This window comes from Prenolepis imparis, unplaced genomic scaffold, assembly GCF_030444845.1.
Source record: "Prenolepis imparis isolate NDT839.2.m4 unplaced genomic scaffold, iyPreImpa1.0 SCAF_6, whole genome shotgun sequence".
Lineage (NCBI taxonomy): Eukaryota > Metazoa > Arthropoda > Insecta > Hymenoptera > Formicidae > Prenolepis > Prenolepis imparis.
Genome location: NW_028141164.1, coordinates 7,393,256 through 7,419,792, shown reverse-complemented (window position 1 = coordinate 7,419,792; position 26,537 = coordinate 7,393,256). Strand labels below are relative to the sequence as shown.

Below are 26,537 nucleotides of genomic sequence, written 5' to 3'. Positions count from 1 at the left end.
AAGATGAGTAGATTTACGAACATAACTCTGATATTTACGATTCTAATCAAAATGTTTTTTGAAAAGATTGCAAAGAACTTTTATTGTATGACATTTTCAAAAAAAATTTAAGATATTTGTCAATATACTGATAAATGGAATTCTGCAATAAGTTTCTTATTAAGAGATGGTTACAAAATTAAACTTTTATAATCTTATAATGTACGACAAATTACTTTTCGGATATTACATCGATCTGTTTAATAAGTTGAAAAATATATGAGAAAATATAATTTATGAATTTTTTCATTCATAAAATACGTCTGTTTCAAATAATTATGTAACAGTCTTTATTCTTTATATATTATTAATAATGACGAAATGATCAAAGGTAATTTAATTTAGTCTATTACATATAGAGATTATATATAAATATTATAATTACCAATTATACATATATAAATCTAATTCTATAAAGATATGAATTTCAAATGTTTTTTATATCAAAGATGGTAAAACAAATTTGATTTAAAATTTAAGATATAGAATTTTGCGAAATTATTTAATATATTTTTTCAAAATTAAATTATTTTGTTCACATATATACTTTTTTATTTTGATATATATAGAGTACTTATACATATGTTCCCTGTACACTCTAAGTATACAGATGTTATGATATATCTTGCAGCACAATCCACAATAGATTTCTTGTCATATATATTTTAGTGAGCGGCGTTGTTGCGTCGTCCGCGTCTCTTGCGACTACCACCAGAAGGACGATTTGACGACGAAGCCCATTGCTCGTAAAACCGTTCGGCCTCGAGCCATTCCTGATACTTGTACCACCATTCTTCCCACTTGATATAATCATCAAGGGTGAGGTCGCGTAGATAACCTCTCGCCTTATAGTAGTCGTAGCGGACGCGTACGTCGTCCCAACCCTCGAAACCTCTCGGTCCTTGTGCTAGAAGCGACTCGGGATAATGTCCAGGTGGTGGCGAATCGTATCCTAGACGTGCGATTCTCTCTTCGCCCTCTATAACGACCTTCATTGCGTTCTCGCCGTCTTTTGTGATGCGCATATTTTCCATGTCCCTACGATCCACGCTCCATTGTGCCATTTTACCAAATCTATATAGAAAAATACACCAAAATTCATCATTATTTAATCTTGCAAAAATTAAAGATATAATGTATTGTTTATTCGAGTTTTATGTTGTCCTTCTATATTGAATAATATGGTTTCACGAAATACCGTTCAGATAATGTCATTCTCGGCGGTCCAACATGGGATGTAGTGGAAGAACTGTCACTATCGTCACTAGGCGAGGATTCCGGTGGAGGTCGCATCAGTTGTGGTGCTCCATGACTCGTATGTGTTTTTTCCACTTTGACTGCCTTACGCATCTGCACAATTTTAATACAAGTATTCCTAATATCGTATATAATGTTAAAAGAAATATATCACTGTATATAATATTTAATATATAATATTATATCATAATATATATATATATATATATATATATATATATATATATTATATAATATATATTCATTCTATATCGTATACTATTGTGTGTATAGTATATAAATGTGTCTACACGTAAATGTTGTTCTTCGTAGAATTTTTTCATTTTTACAAAAAGTCTTCTTCGAGAAAGGAAAAAAGTAAACGATCGTTTTACCAATGGGATGGGATCTGGTACTCGCGGGTCCTCCGGCAATCTGCTTTGGTGTTTCTCTTTACGGCGAATCTTGGCCTCTTTCTCCTTCAGAGTCTTGTAGTCCTTCTGATGACGCGGCGGTTGCTGCGGTGCCGGCGGCGGCGTACGCGGACGCGGAAGCGGCGGCGATCGCGGTCTACCACGAGGCGGCAGAGCTCGCGAACTGGAAGCGACCACTTCCTTAGGATGCGCTCTGGCTCGTACCGGCGTCATCGATCGCGAACGCGAACGGGATGGCGGCACGACACGTCGTCGTTCCTTCGGCGAGCAAACGGAACACGATCTGTCGGAGCACGTGCTGCCCGTGCTGGGGCTACGAGCGGCCGGTTGTCTGCCTCTGTTGTGCTCGCGGGAAGTATTACGCTCGCGCGGAGATCGCGGACTCCTCGCTCGAGGACTACGCGGCCGCGGACTGTGAGGACTGCGAGGTCGAGGACTTCTCGGGCTTCTGGGGTGGCCTCCTCTGCTGGGTTCACCGCTGCCACTGGTACCACCGACGTACAGCTCCTTGTATCCGCTGTGACGCCATCTGTTTGGATCCCGTTCTTCCGCCTCCAGCAGCTTCTTGTTCCAGTAGCTCGATTGTGACTCGCGCGCTTTCCGCATCACATTGTCTATCTCTTTTCGTTTGCTAGAACTCTCGCCGTGTGGTCTGGGCTGCGATACGCTCGTGTCCATCCGCAGTCTGCTCGAGCTGCTGCCGCTGCCTCCTCTTCTTCTATCGTAATCTCGAGAGGACATTTCTAATAACAGAAATTTAATTGTTCTATTTCAGTTCATGTTGATTATAATATGTACAATCAAAATAAGATTTATCATATAAATAAACTTCTTTACATTTTGTAAAACGTGTGGTAATATTATTATATGCTCACAATTTTAAAATTTTGTCTAATTGCTAATTAAATATACATATATATATGTAATCGGATAATCTTGGAAGCATTATATAAGATATATATGAATAAATCTCGATACAGTGTTCGACAATTCATCTTCTTAAATTAAAGGCAAGTAACAACAATATGAAAAATAGAGAAATGTCTGTAGATATGTGTTACAAAATACTTGCAGTATATTTCTCTCAGTATATTCTTTCATTTCCATAAGGAAATTAATTTTGACCTTTATTTAGATCTTTTTCAAACAATGGCAATTAATCCTTCTATTGCAGTAGCAAAAGAAAATTAAAAGGAATATATTCCGAGTACTTTCTAACACATCCATCAGTGTATTACACACCTATATCATATTATTTGGAGTTAGTCAAATAAAGCTTGTTGTAAATCAAGTTACCTTATAATAAAATAGCAGAAGCTGGAAGACCAAAGGTACAGCGAAGAATATCTAATTAATCCAGATATAGGCAGGTATCAATAATGTTAATCCTCCATAGATAACCGTGAGGATGTTGCAACCATAAGGCTAATACGCCGACCGCCGTTGGAAGTAGCAGAAGCACTCGTCTCCTTAGAATCGACTGGCCTAAGTGAAAAATTCTACATGTCACAAATCTGCAGTACAAGCGTCGAGTGGAGTTGAGAGAAGATGTTAAAAAGTTAGCATTCTCTAATGTGCATGTTTTGCGGGGGATCTTTGTTCTCACGTGAATCTCCTATTTTTTTTTTTTTTTCTTTCTTTCTATAGTTCACATATATGTATATAATATATATGGTACGTAATGCGTCTCCGCTGCAAGGCGGACACATCGCAGCGGACAATGCGATGCCTTACCATCGGCCACTTCACCGCACGTCCAGACAGAGAGAGATCCATGCGTGCGCGCGAATCAAATTCCGGGAGCGGAGTTCCCGGAGGAAGCTCGAGATTATCGCGCGCGCGAGATCATCGGATCGGGGGCGGGCCTGGAGGAGAAGCGAAGACCGAGAGTGTCGCGATCGATCCGCGATCGCGATCCCCGCCAATTCCGCGAAAACGCGTCTCCTCCTCCGGCCCGTGTGACGCGGCGCGTGTCGCGGCAGACTCGATTCGCGCGAATTGACAAACGTCAAACGTCATCCTCGCGGCAGGCATCGCTCTCGGATGACGGACGCCCGTCACAGCGAAAAACCCGGTCACTCGCGACGCGAAATTCTACTCTTTATCTCTTCTATGGACATCTACCCCTATTTAGAGGAAAACAACACAACACTTTTTTTTTTTTTTTTTTTTTTTTCTTTTTCTTTCAACTGCGTGGACGACGCCACACAGTTTCTCGCGTTACGTCAAAGCTCCCGCGCGGGGGGTCTTTGAATCCCGCGTAAACGCGACCGAGACGACACCGAGGAAGGGGGGGAGGGAATGTCACCCTCGGGGGTGTAAACACCACGACGAAGTCGCGTCCGTCGTGGAGTGCTTGGAGAGAGAACCGCCCGAGGAGAGAGAGCAGTAACCGGCATAAAACGCGTTTCGTAAAAGCGAACGTTGGCGGCGCCTCTTGCTCCTCTCGCTCCCATTCTCGCTCTTTCGCTCTTTCTCACTCTCTCTCTCTCGTGCGTGTCCTCACTCTCTCTCTTTCTCTCCTGTCGCCGCTTGCTGCATACACACATTCGCGCACCAGATTCCTCCCTCTCTTTCTCTCTCCCGTTTAAGCAACTCTCTTACTCAACGCCGACGAATTCACAGAATTGTCGGCTGGTTCGCGAAATTCATATTCGTGGCGAGTTTACGCGCGCGAGACACCAAAAGAAATGAATCGCCCATCTAACAAGGCCGCGGACGACGGTTCCGATCGACTCGAATATTTCTTTTCTCTTTCTCTTTTTGCCGGAAGCCCACGTGTATCGCGGGACGAAACGGACACTCACTTTTTCTTAACGCGACGACCCGATAACTTGCATTTTCTGGCACGTGTTCCCGGTAAATTCGTTCTCGCGTAACGTCGAATATGTTCACAATGGACTTACTTGGGGGAGACGGTTTCTCTCCCGTCAGCTCAACCATCGAGCACGAAAATATCGAGATAGATGAGCCAACTCGAGCTTCGTTCGCCGCCAACAGTGATTGGGGGAGCCATTTTGGGTCGACATGACGTAGCGCTCGATTGACCAATCAGAGAACGAGGAAACTCGTATTCCTTTTGGCCCGATTAATGTGGGTTTTCCCTCTTACGAAACAAGCGAATTTGTGGCTGATCACGTGACTTTATGAATTGTACAACGTATAACGTACCTACTTCTTCAACGTACGTAAATATTTATATTGCTGTTCGTTTCAATCGTTCCATTCAGTTTGTATGAATAAATATTCATATCGAGCATCGGGAATCGAAAGATTGTAAAGATGGTGATTGCTATCGGATTCGAAGGTAGCGCGAATAAGCTGGGTGTAGGAATAATTTGCGATCAAAAAGTATTGTCCAACGTACGACATACCTACGTCACGCCACCGGGTGAAGGTATAACTCCGCAGTAATATCTTGTAAATATGTTATATAAATACACATGACTTAAGCCTTTTAGTCATTTATTGAGCAAGATTTAACAGCTTCAAAACTTCTTGATGGATTTGTATCAAGCCTACTTTAATAGATCTTACAATTCAACAGGATTTTATTTATGATAGAAACATTTTATTAGAAACGTTTATATGTATATACAAAATTCGTATCAAAATATATACATGTTTACACACAGCATAAAATAATAAATAAAATAATAATGATGAAATTCTTTTTTTGAATGGTCTTGCTAGTTAAACATTGTCTAAAGTGGACTTAATATTTACAAAGATTATAAACAGTTCTAATATAAATACGCTAATGTATAATTTAGATATATTTTTTTATTTTCAGGTTTCTTACCTCGAGAAACAGCGCAGCATCATAGAAAACACATACTAGATGTTTTGCAAAAAGCCTTGGATGAAGCAAAGATTGGCCTGAAGGATGTTGATGTTGTTTGCTACACAAAAGGACCAGGGATGGGAGCACCATTAACAGTCGCTGCATTAGTAGCTAGAACTGTTGCCCAGTTACACAATAAACCTATAGTTGCAGTAAATCATTGTATCGGTCATATAGAAATGGGACGTTTGATTACTGGTAGTGAAAATCCTACTGTTTTATATGTTTCTGGTGGAAACACTCAAATTATTGCATATTCTCGACAAAGATATCGTATTTTTGGTGAGACAATCGACATAGCGGTAGGAAATTGTTTGGACAGATTCGCAAGGCTATTAAAACTCTCAAATGATCCCAGTCCTGGATACAACATAGAACAGTTAGCCAAAAAGTAAGCAAATTTTTATATCTGACTAATAATCTATTAGGATTTCACCTTGAAATCCTCGACAAATTTAAACATTCAAGATCACAGTTATGGGATCTTGTATACTGAATTTAATGAATTATTCAATTAATACTTAAAATTTTATGGATGCAAAAAGGGGTGAAAAACTGGCACCGCTACCATACGTTGTGAAAGGAATGGATGTATCGTTCTCCGGTATCTTAAGTCACATAGAGGAACATTACTCCAAATGGCTCGATACAAAGGAATTTACTCCTGAGGATTTATGTTTTTCCTTGCAAGAAACTGTGTTTGCCATGCTCATCGAAATTACAGGTAATTATTCATTGGATGATTTTGCCTTTTTCTTGTCTACTTAACGTTGAATTATGTTGCAGAGCGTGCGATGGCACATGTGAGATCGAACGAGGTGTTGATCGTGGGTGGCGTGGGATGCAATGAGAGACTGCAGGAAATGATGAGCGTCATGTGTAAAGAAAGGAATGCAACTCTTTACGCGACAGATGAGCGATTCTGCATAGACAACGGCGTTATGATTGCAGTCGCTGGATTGCTCCAATACAAGTGCGAGGGCGGTACTCCTTGGACCCAAACTACTTGCGTTCAGAGGTACCGAACGGACGATGTACACGTTTCCTGGAGAGAATAAAATAATATTTTCACGTAAGTTTTACTTTTGTTGAAATATATTAAAATCACCATATCTATCCCAATACAAAATCCATTTTAGAATCCAATTTAGATTATGCTTCAGTTTTTACATTGGAATGCATCTTATTTTAATCCTAATACTGAAATAGTAATGAAATTACTATAATACCCTATAACAGAATAATAATTTTGTTTGGGATATTTATTGTATCAGATTATATAACAATGTTTATATATCTATCAATATTTGAAACTTTTTTTGTTCATAATAACACATTGAATGCCGAATGAATTTCGCATGTCTTGCCATCTGCGCCGAAAATTTTTATTATTGAATATTTTAATTATAAAATATATAAAATATATGATTGAATATATATTCAATCATTGTAATGCATTTATTTGATCTCTGAGCATTATAATACGTATTATTATATTTTTTTAAAGTGTAAAAGTTTAAATTGTAATTTATTTGTTGCAAACATTATGAAATTAATTTGAATGTTTTTGATCATTTGTAATTTCTACGGCATTCAATGCCGTAAAAGTAAGAGAATAGTAAATGATCTTAAAAAAGTCACGATACTTAAAAGCTTTCTACTAAAATGTCGAGAAAACAAAAAAAGTTTCAAGTCTAAGAACTTTGAATTTAAAGAATAATAATTCTTTTTCTACATGGAATAAATTCCTATCAATTAATTTTAATAAGGAAGATATTCGTGAATTTTGTAAAATAGTCTTTCAATGGTCTATAACAAATGTTAGATGTCTTTTATATATATTGACATTTAAATCTACATACAATTAAATTCGCGAGCGATTATGCGAATGTGCAAAAATGCCATTAAGAATCGATCACTGTATATTATTCGCGACGACCTCCATGTTGTCTCTAAAAATACTTCTCTCGATGATGCGATCGTGTGAGCAACAACCAGCCACATTATCTGGAAATGTAGTAACCTGATTTCGTGCTAGCTGGATAGATTTCCTGTCGATCAGACAACGATTTTCTTCGAGTATTGCAGCAATTTCGGCCTTGCGCGCCTTTAAACTTCCTTCCGACCGATTCGATATTGACCTCGTTCAGATATGATATCGATCTGACTATTAACTACACGTGAAACGTTTCTTCGGCGCATATACGACGCTTTATCGATTCGCTTCTCACAAAGAACGTTGGCGATGCGGAGGCTCCTCCTGGCTTTGCAAAAATTCCGACTTCGCGAATTCCGACGATATTGCACGATACGAGATCGCGCAAGCCAAAAAAAGGAGGGCGAGTAGGGGAAAAAGAGGGATGAGAACATTGATCGGGCATGACATTTTCTATAGAACATAGTACAAATACGAATTATCGATACAACTGTGACGAAACTGTAACACATCATTATTAATATAATATTTAATATAATATTAATTGTTTATATATAAGTAATATATGAAAATAATGAAATCTCTTTCCCTCTCTTTCCCCTCTCTCTTGCTCTCCTGACTTTTAATCTTACATCTTCCCAGGTTTTTTTTATTATAGCTAATTACCGAAAGTGAGAAAACAGTCTAATTTACAGACGTGTAATAATTTATTCTACTCCACAAATTAATTTTGTATTATTATGTTATAATTTATTAAACAATTTTAGCAGGCGATAATTAATATCGAAAATATAATCCACTCGCGGTGACGCTGATCGCCCAAAAGCGTCCTGCTGCTATACGTGCAGAGAGAGAGAGAGAGGAATCGCCCGCACTTTAAAAGCACCGCTTCGTCACTGGAGCAGGGTGCGGGGACGACGCGCAACTCGGGGCGCACAGGGTGGCTTGGGATAATCGCCAAGGCGCGCACTGCTGGCTCGCTTCCAAGTAGTGCCTCTGTCGGCGCCAACAGCAGTTACAGTGGCACAGAGACTGTATCGTCACCTCTAAACTATCAAAAGAGAGCGGCCGACAGCAGGCCGGTAGTAGTAGTAAAGACGTAATCGTGCGATTTTCAAGTTTCTCGCGCGCGCGCGCGCGCGATTCTTCTCTCTTTTCTTTTTCTTTTTCTTCGCTGATCGCGACCGGGGGGTAGTCGCGTCACCCTGATAGCGATCGGTAGAATCATCTCCCGTATGTCTTCTCTATCTAATTTTCTCATCGCATCCACCGGTCCATCCCGGCACGGAACATCTCCTCCGCGGGAGCATCGCGCACCCTCGTACCTTCCTTCGTACCCCTCGACCGTACCACATTAGCGCATAATCGATAGACGGGGCGTCGATCGCAGCGCACCCGATGTGGAACAAGTGGTAGTGCCAGTGCGGTCGTCGTCGCCGTCGTCGCCGCCGCCGTCGTCATCGTCGCCGTCGCCGTCGCCGTCGCCGTCATCGTCATCGTCACCGTTCGTCATCGTTATTGCCAAAGCGGATACCACCGAGGAGACGGATTTTGCCGGGTGACGCGCGACGGAGATGGGACCTTTCAACGTGACACACAACGACGCGGCGTTTCCTCGACCGAGCAGCGATCATGTTTAAAACGGAAGCAAGAGAGAAGTGAGTATAACGCCGAAGAGGATTATTGCACGAAGACTCTACCACTGCTTTAGTTGCGACTGCTAGTTCGCTTCGCGCACGCCTCTCGTCTATTTCCGTATAGTAGCTGCCGCGCGACCACCACTTGGTACAGCACGCGTCTCGTCGTCGTCGTCGTCGTCGTTGTCAACAAGAATGTTCCCGGACCGCGAGACCCAGATAGCACGAGATTGTCCCCGTACGTCGTATACGTCGTATACGTCGTTCGCGCTCTCAGCTGGTCGCCCTTGGATCTGTCAAGCCGCGCGTAGTAGTGTGGTTTGAGCGAGCCCCTTCAAGCTCGAGATCCGCTTGTAATCCGGGTCAGTAATTCGCTTCCCGTTTCCTTGTTATAATCCTTGAACAAATGAAGAGACTTTTAATTAATTCGGGATTAGCGTTAATTTCAAGATGATTTCGAGCGGAAATTGTAGCCCCCGCGAAATTTATTCGTTGAAAACCATATTTTTAAAAGTAGCTTTCTAGTGCTTTTGCTCCGATATATTTTAATAATTGATGAATTAGCGAAGATTTCTTTTTTCTGTGGAAAGTAATTTAAACTTGATTTTAATAAACGTAAAGAATGTTTGTGCAATTTTAAGCAACAAATTGGGCTTTCTATTATACATTGTGAAAATTGAGTGTCCAAAAAATAATTGGCAATAGAAAAGAAAAGAAATATTTATGAGAAATCGATGCTTTTAATAGTTCAAGATATTAGAGTATCGATATTAATAAAAATTTAGGTCCAGGATAAAATTTTATTATATATTTTATATGATAAAGTTAATAAGCTGTTTAATTATGTTATATAAAAATTGCAACATAATTTTAGAATAAGTATATTATCTCAGGTTTCCCATTAAAATAAGATGCTCAATACCTATCGTTCAGGTAGAGGAAACTCAATGTCTTACTACTGTCTGACAGTTTCGGTCGTTATTCTACTGCCGCTCGTAAACTACCCTGCATCTAGCCTAAACTTGTTCGACGCTCGTAAAGTAAACGTATCTTTTTCTCTTAGTTTGATAGCGTCTTTCGAAAATATACACTGCGGACAAATATCCGTATTCTGTTTTTTTTTCTTCTCGACAAGCGCTAGTAAATCATCCTCGCAAACTATCAACGTTGCATTGATTCGACGCCAAGAAGTTTAAACGACGCAACCGTGATGCAACCGATCGTTGCACTTGCCATTGCATTTCTCACATTCTCTCGTTGTGATCTCTCTGATATTTTAAAAGTTGCGAAATGGAGAATATCTTCGAGATATTCACGGAAGATTTTTGAAATGTTCGGAAACATATCGCGCAAACGTTTCTTTGGAATATGATTCCGCTTATCGGAAAAGTTCTTTTCGTATTCTTACATTATTCTTTTTTTCAAAGAACATTTGCATGACACGTTGAAGACACTTTCTGAAAGAAAGAAAAAAATATATTGGAGTTTTCTCTGAGCACACTTTTAAAACATATTTGCAGAAAGCCTTTGTTTTCTCGAAAAATATTATTCATTGAACATTCTCGTTTTATCACTTAAGGCTGAGAAAAAGCAAACAAAAAAAAAATAATATTGAGAAGTAACAATCAATAATCGCGACGAATAAAAGCGTAAGGTAAAGAAAGGGTCGGCAGAGAAGAATTTTCTGAAATAATAAGTCGTGCAATCTTTAAGCTGCCATGAGAAATTTAATCGCATATCATGCAATCACCCCGTAATGATGCGATCCATCGATAAGTGACAAATTTCGCGAGTAATTGTTTTAAATATATTTCTTAAGCGCGACCTATTCAACGCCGCAAATATCGTCGTTTCGATTGCTCTTTCGGATCTTCTCCAATCTTCTTACGAGTTTAAGATATGTCAAAAGCAATCGCATTATAAAATTCTATCTGTGTGCTTGCGCGATAAGGATATAGATCGTATCGCGAATTTATTCATAAATTATATCTATTTTTATGTCAACAATCGTCAAGACGATTACTAAATTCGAATCTCTAATAGTGATCTATTATATTATGATAGTCACTATATCTAATAGTGAAATATCTCAGAATATTTAGATATACAAGGAATTTAATTTAATGATTTTTAATGATTACCCTTAGCCTTACTCTTATCTATATGCTCTTTTCACTGACATTTGCCTGAATCAAGATTCTCGTTCGCAAAAATAAATCATAAAAAAATTGATTTAATACTACTACATAAAGATTATCCACAAATCTGAGTAGATATGTCTATGATAATTATATACAGCGCAATCAGTATATATAGAGAAATTAATTATATATAATTATTTTCAAGTGAGAATCCAAAATTAAGCATGAGAGAATTTATGTTGGAGGCATTCGTGACTCTTTGCAGTGCCACGTTTTGCTCTGGACCGAAAAGGTCAAAGATCAATAGTTATTCTTCGCGCAAATGTCTTCGGATCAAGTCGGAGAAATACAGAAACCGGATGTTTCACGAAATGTGCACACAGAAGCGAAAATTACAACTGTGTGTGTATATATTGTACATGTATAGAACGTCCTATCAGAATGTCGCGCGTTTTCTTCTCTTCGGAGGTCAGGTCAGGTGTATACTCCCAATATGTTGGCTGGGGAGAGAAAAAGAGAGAGAAAGATCGATTCTCGTTTCGTCGCTCCCTACACACACACACATATATGTATATATATATATAATAAAACGAAAAGCTCACTCTCTTTGAGAAATGTCCTTTGGGAATGCCGGATTCATGTGTACTATAATGTGTTTTAGTAGTAATGCATCATACTATATTCGTACACGCACACGTTGTATTGGATAGTTTATTGAATATTGAATTATATTATTACTTTCAACGTACTGTTATTTATTTAACATTTAGGGAGAGATGAGCGCTTAATAAATTATATATTTCTCTCTCTGCTTCTGCCTCTCTTTTCTGTCTCTTGCTTTTTTTCTCATAACATTTGTTACTTTAAGCGCATGTCACTTGTATTTGTGTGTATATGTATTCCAATATATGTGTGTGTGTGTGTGTGTTTTGTGTATGCGGAATCTACAAGATACATTTTTAAACAAAAGAATTTTGGGATAGGAAAAACACTAAAAAGAAAGGAAGAAAGATACACAGAGAGAGTTTTCTCTTAGAATTTACCCTGAAAATCATGGTAATCGTGGACAATATGGTATGGAAAGAATTTTATGAGAATTTCTCTGATTAATATTTTTCATAATAAAAATAATATCTATTACAATAAAATATATAAAATATGTTTGATTAATTTTACTATGTAGTTTAGTAAAATTAATCAAACATGTTTTATTGTGGTAGATATTATTTTTATTGTGATAAATATTAATCAAAGAAATTCTCATAAAATTCTTTCCATTTCAGGGTAAATTCTAAGAGAAAATTCTCTCAGTGTAGTTTGCATTTTATAGGCGAACTTTGATCGTTTACAGTAACGAATCGCTACGAGTACCCTTACAGATACGGTTGTAATGCTTTTAATAAAGTTACGATTTTGTGGGGGCCATGTGGTGAATTATATCAATCATTTCGTTGAGAGTCGTTTGCCTTCAAAGAAACGCGCAGAAACTAGGAATTGTAAACGATCCTTTTTTCGGATTTATCATTAAGTGAGATCTTGATATATTTTTTTCATTATAATATAATTAAATTTATTACGAATTAGTTAATGCACAGCTACTCTTACGTTCAACGTTTTAATATTCCGTGGCGGAATAAGAAGAAAAAAATTGTCATATAAGAGTTGTCACATAAATAAATAAATTTCTTTCATTTTTATATAATCAAAATAATTGGAAAATTTTCAAATTTATATGTATCTGTTTTTATTATATCTACATTTTTGTAGATATTCCGATAATTGAAATTCGGGAATGCACATTTTCGTAGTATGTGTAGTATGTATGTGTATAGTAATAGTAGTAGGAATAGTCAAATCAATTAAAATTTATATTAGAAGCAAATTCATTTAAAATTATATTAGAAGCAATATTTAATATTCAATCATCTACAATTTAATGATCAATGTAAATCAATGATTAATATATATATTTAATTTCTAGTATGTTATATAATTAAGAAGAAAAATAAAAAAAAGAGATGGCAATGATAAATAGAACGAAGCAAGTTTATATAAGCATATGTGTCTAAAATGATTTTGTTTACAGACTGTTTCATTGAGTATTTTTGCTTACCTTTAAAGGAAATATCCGAAGGAAATAACTCGCATCTGTAGCTTGAATGCAGATTTAAACATGTCTCACATGAGATTGTTCAATGTGTCCAAGCAAATTTGAGACAAATTTAAAATTGCATTTTTAAATTTTAAACAAAATTGTGTATCATGTAACATAAAATTTATATTTCTTAAACATGATGCATTTACGAAATGCCTCTGATGTATCTTTCAGATTATGATACGGCAGAGTCTGTCGACCGAGTCGACGGAAGGGGCTGGACCGATTTACGGATGAAGCTGAAGAGGAACACCGTGGACGAGGAGGAGGAGGACGAAGAAGAAGAAGAAGAGGAAGAAGAAGAAAAAGAAGAAAACGAGAAAGAAAAGGCCGCTTGTCAGATATCAGACAAGCAAACGAGAGCATCGGCGTCGAGAGCAACGCGAAAGATAATCGCCTTGCAATCGCGCTGGTGGCCGACGACTTGAATTCGCCGTCGCTCGGCGCGTCCGATGCTGAACGAGAGACGGCTCGAGGACAACACACTGGCGGACGGGGAACGTAATGGTAGCGCCGTGGTCACCGGCCCGGCGCTCTCATTGTCGTCGCCGTCGTATACGGTGCCCTACATCAGCACCGACCAGGGCTACGTGTTCGAGGGTGGCGGCACGACGACGTTGCAGCAGCCCGGTGCAGCCGGTCGCGGGAACACCGACTGCACCGGTGGCGGAGGAGGTCTCGGATTCGGCGTGTCGACAGCAGTTAGATCGGGGGGTGGGTTTGGTGGCGGAATAGGATCCGGTGGAGTTGGTGCCACGGGAATGGGTGGTGGAGGAGTAGGAGGGGGAGGGAGTGGCGGAGGAATTATGAACAAGGAAGTACGTTACGCTCCGTTTTCGTCGTCTGTGGGACCGGTTGGTACCGTGGCGGTTAACGTAAACCTGCCATCTCTACCGCCACCGCCACCGCCGCCGCCGCCGCCGCCGCCGCCACCGCCGCCGCCGCCGCCCCTGCCGCTGCTGATGCAGCAGCAACGTGCCTTCTCGAGGTCGATGACGTCCCTGCCGCCGGAGCCGTTCATGATCATGCGTTCGAAGGCGCTGAACCGGCGTGTCTCGATCAACGTCGGCGGCGTGAAGCACGAGGTCCTTTGGCGCACCCTTGAGCGATTGCCGCACACGCGTCTAGGCCGGCTACGGGACTGCAACACCCACGAGGCGATCACCGAGCTCTGCGACGATTATTCCCTCATCGACAACGAGTACTTCTTTGATCGGCATCCCAAGTCTTTCAGCTCGATCCTCAATTTCTATCGAACCGGCAAGCTCCACCTAGTAGACGAGATGTGCGTGTTGGCGTTCAGCGACGATCTCGCGTACTGGGGCGTCGACGAGCTCTATCTCGAGAGCTGTTGCCAGCACAAGTATCATCAACGTAAGGAGCACGTGCACGAGGAGATGCGCAAAGAGGCGGAGTCGCTCCGGCAGCGCGAGGAAGAGGAATTCGGCGACGGAAAGTGTGCCCAATATCAGAAGTGGCTGTGGGATCTTCTCGAGAAACCAACCACGTCCATCGCGGCAAGGGTAAGTCACTTCAGAACCAAATTACGCGCGCGCGCTCGCGCGCGAAGAGACGAAACACCCAGAGAATCGCGAAACGTCGCGCATCGTTGCCCTCTTTGTCACGTGTAACGAGTACAATCCATACAGTCTATATAGCGCATCCCCGAAAGAAAGAAAAGCAATATTTTACATATGTTTCAGAGACCATATGTTTCAAACATATGTCACTAGAAAATTATTTTTGCTGTATTAAAAAATTCTCAAACTATAAATATTTTTCAAATTATTAATATTTAATCGCACATACAAATAACCAACGTATTATTTGCTAAATCATTTTATTTTAACAGAATTTTAAAAAAATTATTTTGCAATTTAATTGCTTTAATTAATATTCAATGATAATTCTACATAAATAATATTAATAAGAAGAAGAACACGAATATCACACACACACACACATTGCAGCTTCAAGTTATAAAAATACTATTATTGATCTTCAATTTTATAATGAAACAATTTATAGAATCGCCATTCATTGAGAAATTGTTGAATTTGAGCCAAGAGCTCGAATTGTCACAACAAGGGCATCAATCGACACTGATCAATTTAATCTATTTTAGATTAACCGTCTAAAATGTTTATAGCACGAGGAGCTTGTGACAATTAAAAATATATTAGAGTTAGCTATACATATATTACGATTCGGGAGTTTAGTAAGTGATCTTTAATAAGGTCACTGTTTCAGAACATACTTTATTGTCATGTTTTCGTGCTGCTTTCTAGCTTGTTCTCTCATAGCTACGTTCTATCTACGACGTTGGGAAGTTACCAAAATGAAATTGATCACATCCGTTTGGTACTCGTACACAATATGGTTTTTCGGGTTGATTGTGTGTGTATCGACAATCTTAAGAAATTAACTTACGATTAGCTTAGTTGCATCAAAAATTGCATGACATATGCTTGTCAAATAAAAAAATTTTTTTTTATATTTTAAGCAGTTCACTTATAATCAATATTTATATTTTTAAATGTATATGCATATGGCTTTGTGTTGAATCTGTTTTTCTATTCATATTTATAATTGTTTATTTTTTAATATTTTTTTAATATTTGGACTTTTGTAATGTTATACATATGAAATGCGTGCACTTTTATCATGCAAAAAGAACTGCATTCACGAAACATGATAAGTTAAGAAATAATTACATAGTAAATTTTTTAGAAAAACAAATAAAAACATTTAACTACGGTTTTATATGTTGTTATTTAAAAAAAGAACGTCAATTCTCTATCAGTAGTGATTTTATTTAATCTAAGGTAATATATAATTATTTATTAAATTCTATATCGTAATATAGCATGATGCTGGAGTCTGTAACTTAATTATTGAAAAGTTATTTGCAATCACACCGCGACAACAAATGGATGTGATTTTGTATCTTTCGATTATCCCTATATTATATGTAAAAAAAGTTCTTAACAATCAAAATTGTCAAAATTATATCTGATAAAATAATTATAAATTTGTTGTTGTAATGACTCTTAGTATTATACAATTAAACATCCAATGTTATTAATATAGTACACTATACTGCGCAGCAAAAAGGGAGAATTGAACTAATCGACATCATGACCGACTCTTTTGTGATCATTAAATTTCGCCTTTACAAACTCACGATAGCGTGACCTTCTCGTTATGGCAAACGATTCGCGACGTTTCCGTCCATTATATTAAATAAAACTTTCCTTACGTCCGTCTCGACAAGAAATGCGCGTGGGCGACCATTGTCGCAATCTCCTCGTTCAATCGGACCCTCATATCAGATCTCTATTTTTTTTTTACGTGCGTATCGTAAAAAATTAACGATATTAACAGGGATCGATAAAGTTATCGAATAGCACGCATACTTTTGCACAGATTTGCAACGCCTTAGATGCGAATCGATTTTTATGAATTTCTATATGATTATGAAATACCTGAACTCTTTCGCTTATTGCAAACACTTCAACGACTTTCACATTTGTCTTATCCACTTAAAGATATATCCATACACTTGCAGTTCTTTGCCGGAGCCTTAATTCGAGCAAAGGTATTATTAAATCGATATTACAGCATCGATCCAACGTAGTTCGTATTATATAGGCAAACAGATTAGAAAGAAGATATGACTTTGAATTCATGTCGTCGTCTTGTTAGATCATTTCGCAAGGCACGTTCGATCGGCAGATCGCAGTTGATTTCGCCGACATTCTAAGATATTCGTGTATTTTTTCTCGCGAATAAGAATCATTGCAATAAAAATGTGTTGGATTATTTAATGTCATATAACTTTATTATAATTGGATAATTATTAAAGTCATTTTCTAAAATATTAAGACAATATTTAACACACGAATATTAACATACGTAAAAATTTTATAATTTCAACTCTTCTTTTTTTAAGATATATACTATACTTTATACATATTTAAAAAGTTAATCGAATTGAAAACTTATCTCTTATTACACTGCGAACTAATATGATATATCTTTTCAATTACATCATTTTTGTTAATAAAAATAAATAGAAAAATAATCATGAGAGTTATTACGAGAATGTCGGTGAAAGGATGATAAAGTAATTTTAAATTTTTTAAATAATTTCTAAATAGCAACATTACCAAATCGAATTCGCGTGAGTCGATTGAGCGTAACTGGCATAAATTCATAAATCAAATGGTAATTTTAGATCATTTTCCATCTTGACATTAGTTTCGGGGTACTGATTAACATCATAGATAGCGTTGTATTTTGGCATTAACATATCTAGAGAATTTAACGTCAAATATAACATGTCTGCTCTTACCTTTTAGTGTATGAGTAAGTATGTGCATACGATACCGTAGATTTTGGCAAATCATTTCCTGACATTGATGTCGATTTCTGTAATGTATATTTTATTTCTAGGTGGTGTTGCCCAACATATAATATTAATCTATCTTTCTGTCTTTCCCCTCTCTATTAATTGCAATTCAGCTTTTAATGTATAATTTATATTGTATCCCCAAGCACAACCGACATGCCGTATAATCGGCCACCGATGATAATGGGAGTGTTTTATACGCGATTACCAGGTATCACGTTGATTCTTTCTCGACACCGCTCCCTAAGCGTTTAATAGTTCCGCTACCAGCGATTTCAATTCGACACCACAATCATATGTATATGTATATACGCACACGTGCCTTATGTGCACTTATATGAAGACGTAATTTGTTTATATAATTTTCTTATATATGATACATACAACTTTACATGATAGGCAAATTTATATATCAAAATATAAAAATCTGCATACAGGGTGTGCCAGACTTGCAACAATTTTCCTTTTAAGATATTCAAATAAGTAAAGTAAGAAAAAATACTGTTTTTTTTGTTTTTTTTTTAATAAAAATAGTAATATGTTGTAAGTTTCTGAAAGCTTTTTTCTTTATATTTAAAACTTATTTACTTTATTCTCTTAAGGAAGATTAAAGGATGATTACATTTTAACAGCGTGAATAGGTAATGACTTCTATCTCTTCAGTTAATCTCGAATGAATTTTTTTTCAAAGAAAAGTTAATTTGAGTTTTATTATTTGTTATAAAATATTTAAAGTTGCAAATTGAAAAAGTAATAAATTGTAGTTTTTTTCCAAATTTTTCATACAAACAGATTAATTTTGGATTTGTCAAAGAGTAGATGACAAATGATTCTGAGACACCCAGTATAATTATTATTAATGAGTACCACGTATTAAGTGTGATATAACTAAAGAGATACATATATCATATTGTATTATTAATGCCAACCCGATTCCTATGTCGAGTCCGATGTCGATACTCGTGTGTCACATACTTTACGCCAGTATGACAAATATGAATTAAACAGTGTAACCTAGAATTACGTACTTTCCCTATGCTAGTTATGAACATTTTAGATACTAAAGTAAAAAATGTCGTATGTTTCAAATAACGTCGAATCTTTACGAGTAATCGATTTTTATGAACTATATCGTAATGCAAATAGATAACAAAATCTGTTTTTTTAATTTAATTTTATGTAGATCTTATTAAATACAAAATTTTAACTTGTTTAATCTTTATTACGAAGATATTAAAAATCATATAAATAAATGTAGATATCTAATTAAATTTCCGTTGAGAAAAATACGGAATTCCAAATTTTCTTCGTAGTTTCATACAAGCAAGCTTCAAATATCTGTAGTTGCGAGAAATAAAGTGTGCCCGAGACATCTTACGATGTATTAACTTATATCATTTGTACACGTGCTGAGATGGCGTAAAGGTAAAGACCCTGTTTCACTGAGAATTGATCGCGGACTCGACAATCAATCTCACTGTTCATGAAAGAATCTTCTTGATCCAGTAACAAGCAACACCTTATCTCTCACGAACGTATATATACTTGACACACCACAAACAATACACATTGCACACACTGTTGCTCTGAGATGAGATATTTTGTGCGGGGTTATCACGTTGCACCTATCCCTTTGTAACTCTTAAATAATACGATAAAGAATCCCCCAAAAAATCCCTTCTTCCCCTTTCTATCCATCTTTCTCCTCTCCAAAATACATCCCTACTTTTCTAAGATCATCCCCTCGAGTCGCCTGAACCGAACGATGTTGGCATCCCGACATCTTGAAGTAGCTCCCGTATCACGATTTCTGTTGCCCTTATCTCGCTGCACGCCCGTGTGATAACGGCTGCGGCACGGTGCATTAAATACGTTTCCTTTAAGCCGATACACATACATTGCACCGCACTGGTGCACCAGTTTTATCCGCCGAGACACGATTCTCTCTATATTCTCTCGGGACCCTTTCTCGTCTTTCTCGTCTTCAAACGTGTTCCCTTTAACGGGCTTATCAATATTACAGAAACTATTGATCCGCCGAGTATATTTAGAGTACGTAAGAGGTCATAACACTATAATACAATTGCCGACGAGTATACCCTTCAGCCGTGATTCGCTGGTCTCTTGAGAACATTATTAAATGTCGCGACAATGTATAGCATTTGCGCATATATATATATATATATATAGATTTGCGCGAATATCGTCGTGAACGTTTTAATCGTTACAAGTCGAGTAGATTAGATCGACTGGACGAACAAGCGACCGGCGAATAATAAACTAAGGCAGCAATGGAATCACGTTCATTATAGAAATATATATCGATATTTGGAACTAAAGTAATGAATCTTGCAACTCGTAAAAATAATAAGATAAATTGTCTATTTGCAAAATTTTACTATTTACTATACTTATAAAAATCTTTGGAAATATCCACCGTGCTAAAACAAATATGTGATTGCGAAATATATTGGAATTAAAATAAATTATTGAATTATTGAATTGAATATGAATTCGTCAAATTTACATATTAGGTTTTAGATATATTGTACATAATATATATTTTTATGTATTAAATCTATCACATGTATATATTATACACATATACGTATATTTATTTAAAGAATGTTTCAGAAATTAATTTTATTAATTTTATGTGCATTAAATTAAAGTTTACTTTTACTCAAAATGCAAAATTGTTTGCAAAATACTTGATAGCTTATTTGTGCTTACGGATATTCAGATTTTCGCATTACATTAAAGGATCACGTACTGGTTAATATGTCAAAACTTCCATCTCCCATTATTTTCTGCATACAAGTAAAATTGATAATTAAAATAAAAGCTATCGTCATTTTGTAACATTAAAGTGTTTTTGAAATAACTGATTAACGTATGTTTTCTAGATGAGTGGTTTATACATTAACAAGTTATTCACGCATTTATTAAAATTATCTTAGCATTTTCCTGCGTTTTAATACATTTATTATAGGCTCCATTTCTTTCAAATGACAGATCAAATCTCATTCGCGCAATAATCTCTGTACAGAGTGTATTATTAAAATTCACGCAATATATATCACGATGTATGAACTCTTTGTTTACAATTGCATATGACTATATGATAATAAAAGTGTCGAAATACAGAATAAAATAAAATATTAGAGTATAATAATAATATAACATAATATTATAATATTGATATTTTATAGCTCTGTATTTCGACTTTTACTATACTACAGTCATGGAAAGAAGAATAAGTAAAATGATGACGATCTGCAAAGATCATTCGTTACGCGGCTGAACGATATACTTGTCCGAGCAATAATTAACCACATATCGTCGTAGACTTATACTTCTCGGAGGAAAGGGGCCGCTGCACTTTAGCCTAAACGATATGTATGAACTTACAATTTTTGTCCGCCTTTCTTGTTCCGCTTACTTTTCTCAATCTATCTCGGCTTTTTCTATCCACAATCGTTATAAATGAAAAAAAAAAATGTAAAAAAAAAAACAACTCGCACGAATTCGCTTTACCGCACAATACTATCGAATTCCGTTCCGCACACAGACCCCATGTTCCGATATTACTGCCAGTACTGAAAATATATAATATGCGTAACGTAAACTATAGCTTTTCAGTACTGGCAGTGTATATCGGAACATGCCCAGAGTACACTGCACGCACTTGCTTGACACGATCCTGTCGTCATTAACATATACACATGCACACAATACGCACTTTATTGTACGTCCCTTTCGGAGGCATTGATTTTATATACTGACATCTTTCTCATTCCAAATTTCCTAAATAATGTATGTTTAACTCTTTCGCGGTCATATGTTGAGACGAATCCGACAATCTTTTTCTGACAATTTTTAATTTTTTAATTATTCGAAAGGATCGATAATTATAGTGTTGACAAACTATTTCTTAAAATTTTCATAAAGTTTCTTAAATAATAAGAATTACTTTGAATGTGTCAGATAACATTAAAATGAAAAAATATTTAACGACGATAATCGCTACAAAAATCAATATTGGATCGCAAAGGGTTAAAATATGACAAATTGATTTTTTCTCCCTTCGCTGTTTTTTTTTTTAATTTTTGCTTACAAGACAGTACATTCGGAGCAAATCTGACGAATTAAATGATTCTTTTCTCATTGAGAAAAATAATACGAGCTTCTAGGAGTTCTCGGTATGAACTATAAATATTAAAAAATAATTATTTATATTTTTATATAAATAAAATATTTTTTATATATAAATAAACTATAAAAATATGTAAAATAATTTTCATAAAAATTAATTGTATAAGAATACATACGACATTTTATGTTTTTATAAAGTGATTGCTGTTGCTTTTGATATGCTTTTATAAGTGATTTAAAATTTTTGTTACGTGATTTTTTTCTTCCAAAAAGAATAAAATATTTCTTTCTTTTTAGATATGAGTCTTTAAAACTTTTGTCTTATAGTCCAGCGTCTAATATTATTATATTTTTATATTCATTATCCTATCTTTTAAGAGATGAATGTAGAGTCATACAAGTAAGGGCCACCGCACTTTTCCGTAACGCGTTACGTTATGTTAAGTACTGACTTGAAACTTAAATTCGTAACGTAATCTTAAACTTTAGTCAACGCACAAAGAAAAATCGTAACGTAATTACGATTTTACGGTTACGTTTTTCTTTGTGCGTTGACTAAAGTTTAAGATTACGTATGAATTTAAGTTTAAAGTCAGTACTTAACATAACGTAACGCGTTACGGAAAAGCTTGTGCGGTGGCCCTAACTGTACAAAGCTAACCGGTTCTTCGATTTGTCCCCGAATGTACGCACTTCCCTTATTTACTTGCGATTTAAATATTGCAAAGCAAGCTCCTTATTATCTTGTGTTGAGTAATCTCATGATTTCGCTGAGTCCTCAAAGCGGCGAATTGATTTCGCATTGTAGCGATTGCACTGGCGTGAAACTAGAGTGGTAATAGGGAAGGGGGTGTGAAAAGGGGAGGAATGGAGAAAATACGACTACGAGTTGGTGACTTCTCAGAAAACAAGAGCATGTGGGGGATTCAGGTCGGGCAAGGGAGCGGGGTTTTGAAGGGACACATACAGATGTATTTTTATACGCTGGCCGAACAATACAATGAAAAATTGTGTGAGTCGAGCATCGTCGGGCAGACTGCGTTTAAACGACGAGGCCCGATAATGAAGCTGTGTTGCTAGTTGTACACTTTTACGATCCATTCCCTGTTACCAAATCGATCGTCCAGTTTCGCAAAAGCGTGACATTACATTCTTCTTTACGTTTGTGGTGGTTACCGCTTGATCAGGGTTGTGTTTGCTTCTTCGATGATTTTTCTAACTCTCTCTTTCTCCTCCTCTGTGTTGGTTTCGCGAAGAACCTTTTATATTGCAAGAATTATTGTCCTTCAATGCTCGATGAGATGCACTCATTTTATCGTCGATATTTCTCCTAATCAAAGTGTGCAGGGAAACGCAAATTTGTACTTGGAGCTAAATAGTCGCCCGGCAAATAGTATTTCCTATAACGATGTTAGGTGTTAACTGAGCAGTAGTATCCATCAGCAAGCTTTTCAATTTTAGGAAATAACGTAGTGGCTTTGACTAATTTTACGATGTTTTCGATTGTAAAATAGAATTGTGGGATGTAGAAGAAATGACGCGTTAATTATTATAGTCGTACAACATATTCGTGTAAAAACATTATGTTATACGTAAATATAACGTATAACAAAAATATTCGATCAGAGAGAGTTGCTTTCTATGTATCGCTATAGTGTATCGCTTGCTTTACTGTATAAAGACACAGTGTAATATATGCAAAAAAATTATATATATTATATATTAATACATACATATACATATATATTTGCTTCTAATGTACCGCTGCAAAAAAAAACGATTTAATCGTATCCTCCATTAGCTTCGTATTTTATTATATTATACTCTTTCGCGCAGTAAGAGCTTTCATTTTTTTTTTCATCACAATTACTGTATCGCTTGCTAAATATTCAGCGTTGACTGAATATTTTAATCGTATTTTTGATTCTATGTATCTATCATCTTTATATTATAAAATCGAATATTTTTCGTGTTTTTCTGTCTGCATTGCTTCCTTCGACCAAGTTTATGGTATCGCGCGGTTTAAAAAAATCAAATAATTAAGATTGACAACGTCGAGATCTCAGGAGAAAATATACTCGAATTATTCCATATGTCTTAACAATTGTGTCTATTATTCGTTATGATAGTAGCTCGTACGTTTTGATCGTAGAGGCTAGAAAATGTAGGCAAGTTATTTTTACATACCCTCCACTCTATCTTATAGACGGTAAGGGTAGCATAGTTGTATATATACATATGAAATCTTAATAAAAGTTAAGATAATATTGCAACAGCGAATACGTGAAATCGACAAATCCTTTTTATTTTTTTTCCGACGAATAATTGTCGAGATATCGTGAATTAAAGATTGGGCGAATGATATTATATATTAATAATTTTTTTACAACAAAATCGAGATTTTAATTGAAGTTTAATAATATTTCGAAATACATCTCGAAACTATTCGTCGGAGAAAGAAATGATAGAGATTTTTCAACTCGCTCCAGGTATACGCTATTATAATAGTGCTTTAACTTTTGTTAAGTATTATGTATAGCGGGTGAGGCAATAATTATTAGCACCTTAAATATCTTTATAAATATTGATTTTAGACAAAAATATTTCAAACAAAAGTTGTAGGGTTTCGAGGGGGACATAACATCGTAATCAAGAATTGCCTTTGAGTGGCGTTTTTCAAGGTCATTTAAAGGTCATTTATGGTTTTTTAAATGGAATTATCTAAATTTTTTTATAGTGAATATTGCGGGGAATCGATTTATATAAAAAAATTTAGATAATTCCATTTAAAAAACCATAAATGACCTTCAAATGATCTTGAAAAACGCCATTCAAGGGCAATTCTTGATTACGATGTTATGTCCCCCTCGAAACCCTACAACTTTTGTTTGAAACATTTTTGTCTGAAATCAATATTTATAAAGATATTTAAGGTGCTAATAATTATTGCCTCACCCGGTATATTACAAAGTACTCGACGATAGATTCGATAAAAACGGACAAAAAAATATTAAGAAAGGAAAGTGTTTGTATACGCGTAGACCAGGTAGTTCGCAATGGATTAGCTCCGTTTGATCGGTTGACTCGTCGCTTTTCCAGGTGATAGCTGTGATATCAATACTCTTTATTGTGCTTTCGACGATCGCATTAACTCTCAACACCATTCCTAGTATGCAAGTGAATGATGAGAAGGGGAACTTTCAAGACAATCCGCAGCTCGCTATGGTGGAAGCCGTGTGCATCTCGTGGTTCACCCTCGAGTACTTGCTTAGGTTCAGTGCTTCACCGGACAAGTGGAAATTCTTCAAGGGCGGTCTTAACGTGATCGATCTGCTGGCGATAATGCCATACTTCGTATCTCTGTTCCTGGTCGAGACCAACAAGAACGCGAACGACCAGTTCCAGGACGTGCGCAGGGTAGTGCAAATTTTTCGTATAATGCGGATCCTTCGGATTCTGAAGCTGGCCCGCCACTCGACCGGGTTACAGAGCCTTGGCTTCACCCTACGTAACTCGTACAAAGAGCTGGGCCTGCTGATGCTCTTCCTGGCAATGGGCGTCCTTATATTCTCGAGCCTTGCCTACTTCGCCGAGAAGGAGGAGCCCGGGACCAAATTCATAAGCATTCCAGAGACCTTCTGGTGGGCGGGCATCACAATGACCACCGTCGGATACGGCGACATCGTCCCCACGACCCCGCTCGGCAAGGTGATCGGCAGTGTGTGTTGTATATGTGGTGTCCTGGTAATCGCGTTGCCCATTCCCATTATCGTCAACAACTTCGCCGAATTCTACAAAAACCAGATGAGACGGGATAAGGCCATCAAGAGGCGGGAGGCCCTTGAAAGGGCCAAGCGGGAGGGCAGCATCGTGTCCTTCCATCACATCAACCTGAGAGACGCCTTCGCCAAGAGCATGGACCTCATCGACGTTATCGTCGACACTGGTAAGCGACGGATCGATGTGTTCGCGGAGGATATCTGCGATCTGCTTTGCGTCGCCGACTTATCGAACAAACTCGGCCACGACCCGAGATCGGCATCGTCGCGGCTCTGCGAGACAACTTGCGGAGCGGCACGCACACATCGTCCTGTTTTTTCTTTTTTTTTCGTTTTTCGTATTTTCTCTTTCTCCTCTCCCCTCAATCTTGTCTCAATCGCGATATCGTGAGATTGAACGGACTCGTGCTCGTAGAATTCAATTCCATGTTACCTTGATTAGTTTTCGAGATTTTTATCGAGGCTTACGATTACACGTTTTAAAATAGCTTCAGGCGACAGACATTACTGTTACCTTACGCCTTACGGAATCAATTTATACGACAATCCCCCCCCCCTGACACACGTTCGTGTAACATTCGGCGCGGGAGCAAGGTAAAGGGCGCATGCAAACTCTAAAATTTACTGTAATTGGATTACACTATTATCGCGATTGCGCGGGTAATAGGCATCTCCTTTTCCTGTAGCTCGCAATATGTTATTAACTCGTTTCTGAGTAGCGCCAAGCACACATATGCGCCACATCGCCACTCTATAATTTTCTTTTATTT

At 37.1% G+C, this 26,537-nt stretch overlaps 3 protein-coding genes across 14 annotated transcripts in view; 2 read left to right on the top strand and 1 right to left on the bottom strand.

Moving 5' to 3' along the window:
• Positions 1–366: 366 nt before the first annotated feature.
• On the bottom strand, positions 367–4,688 carry LOC145936933 (uncharacterized). Of its 4 annotated transcripts, none has more exons than XM_083039610.1 (5): positions 4,616–4,688; positions 3,006–3,194; positions 1,671–2,452; positions 1,238–1,389; positions 367–1,113 (listed from the first exon to the last, which is right to left on the bottom strand). In XM_083039610.1, exons 3-5 carry the CDS (start codon positions 2,448–2,450, stop codon positions 705–707), a joined length of 1,341 nt encoding a protein of 446 aa, XP_082895736.1. In that variant the 5' UTR covers positions 2,451–2,452; positions 3,006–3,194; positions 4,616–4,688; the 3' UTR covers positions 367–704. The 4 variants fall into 4 exon arrangements, with proteins under 4 accessions (XP_082895736.1, XP_082895734.1, XP_082895735.1 ...); XM_083039608.1 differs by having other exon boundaries at positions 3,444–4,648; XM_083039609.1 differs by having other exon boundaries at positions 4,517–4,648.
• An 89-nt stretch (positions 4,689–4,777) lies between these two features.
• On the top strand, positions 4,778–13,736 carry Tcs3 (Probable tRNA N6-adenosine threonylcarbamoyltransferase Tcs3). Of its 5 annotated transcripts, none has more exons than XM_083039614.1 (5): positions 4,778–5,106; positions 5,503–5,944; positions 6,099–6,277; positions 6,340–6,625; positions 8,880–9,013. In XM_083039614.1, exons 1-4 carry the CDS (start codon positions 4,992–4,994, stop codon positions 6,609–6,611), a joined length of 1,008 nt encoding a protein of 335 aa, XP_082895740.1. In that variant the 5' UTR covers positions 4,778–4,991; the 3' UTR covers positions 6,612–6,625; positions 8,880–9,013. The 5 variants fall into 5 exon arrangements, with proteins under 5 accessions (XP_082895740.1, XP_082895742.1, XP_082895739.1 ...); XM_083039613.1 differs by having other exon boundaries at positions 4,779–5,106; positions 8,862–8,991; XM_083039612.1 differs by lacking the exon at positions 8,880–9,013 and adding an exon at positions 8,132–8,262 and having other exon boundaries at positions 4,779–5,106.
• Positions 13,737–13,874: 138 nt separating this feature from the next.
• The window catches only part of Shab (Shaker cognate b), a 44,856-nt gene continuing 32,193 nt past the window's right edge, over positions 13,875–26,537 (top strand). For all 5 annotated transcript variants that reach the window (XR_014425452.1, XR_014425453.1, XR_014425454.1 and 2 more), the window contains exons 1-2: positions 13,875–14,945; positions 25,088–25,934. Coding sequence is in view for 2 of the 5 variants with exons in the window: in XM_083039595.1 (XP_082895721.1) it covers positions 13,875–14,945; positions 25,088–25,934 (1,918 nt within the window). In the remaining 3 variants the exon portion in view is untranslated. The remainder of the gene's footprint in view (positions 14,946–25,087; positions 25,935–26,537) is intronic.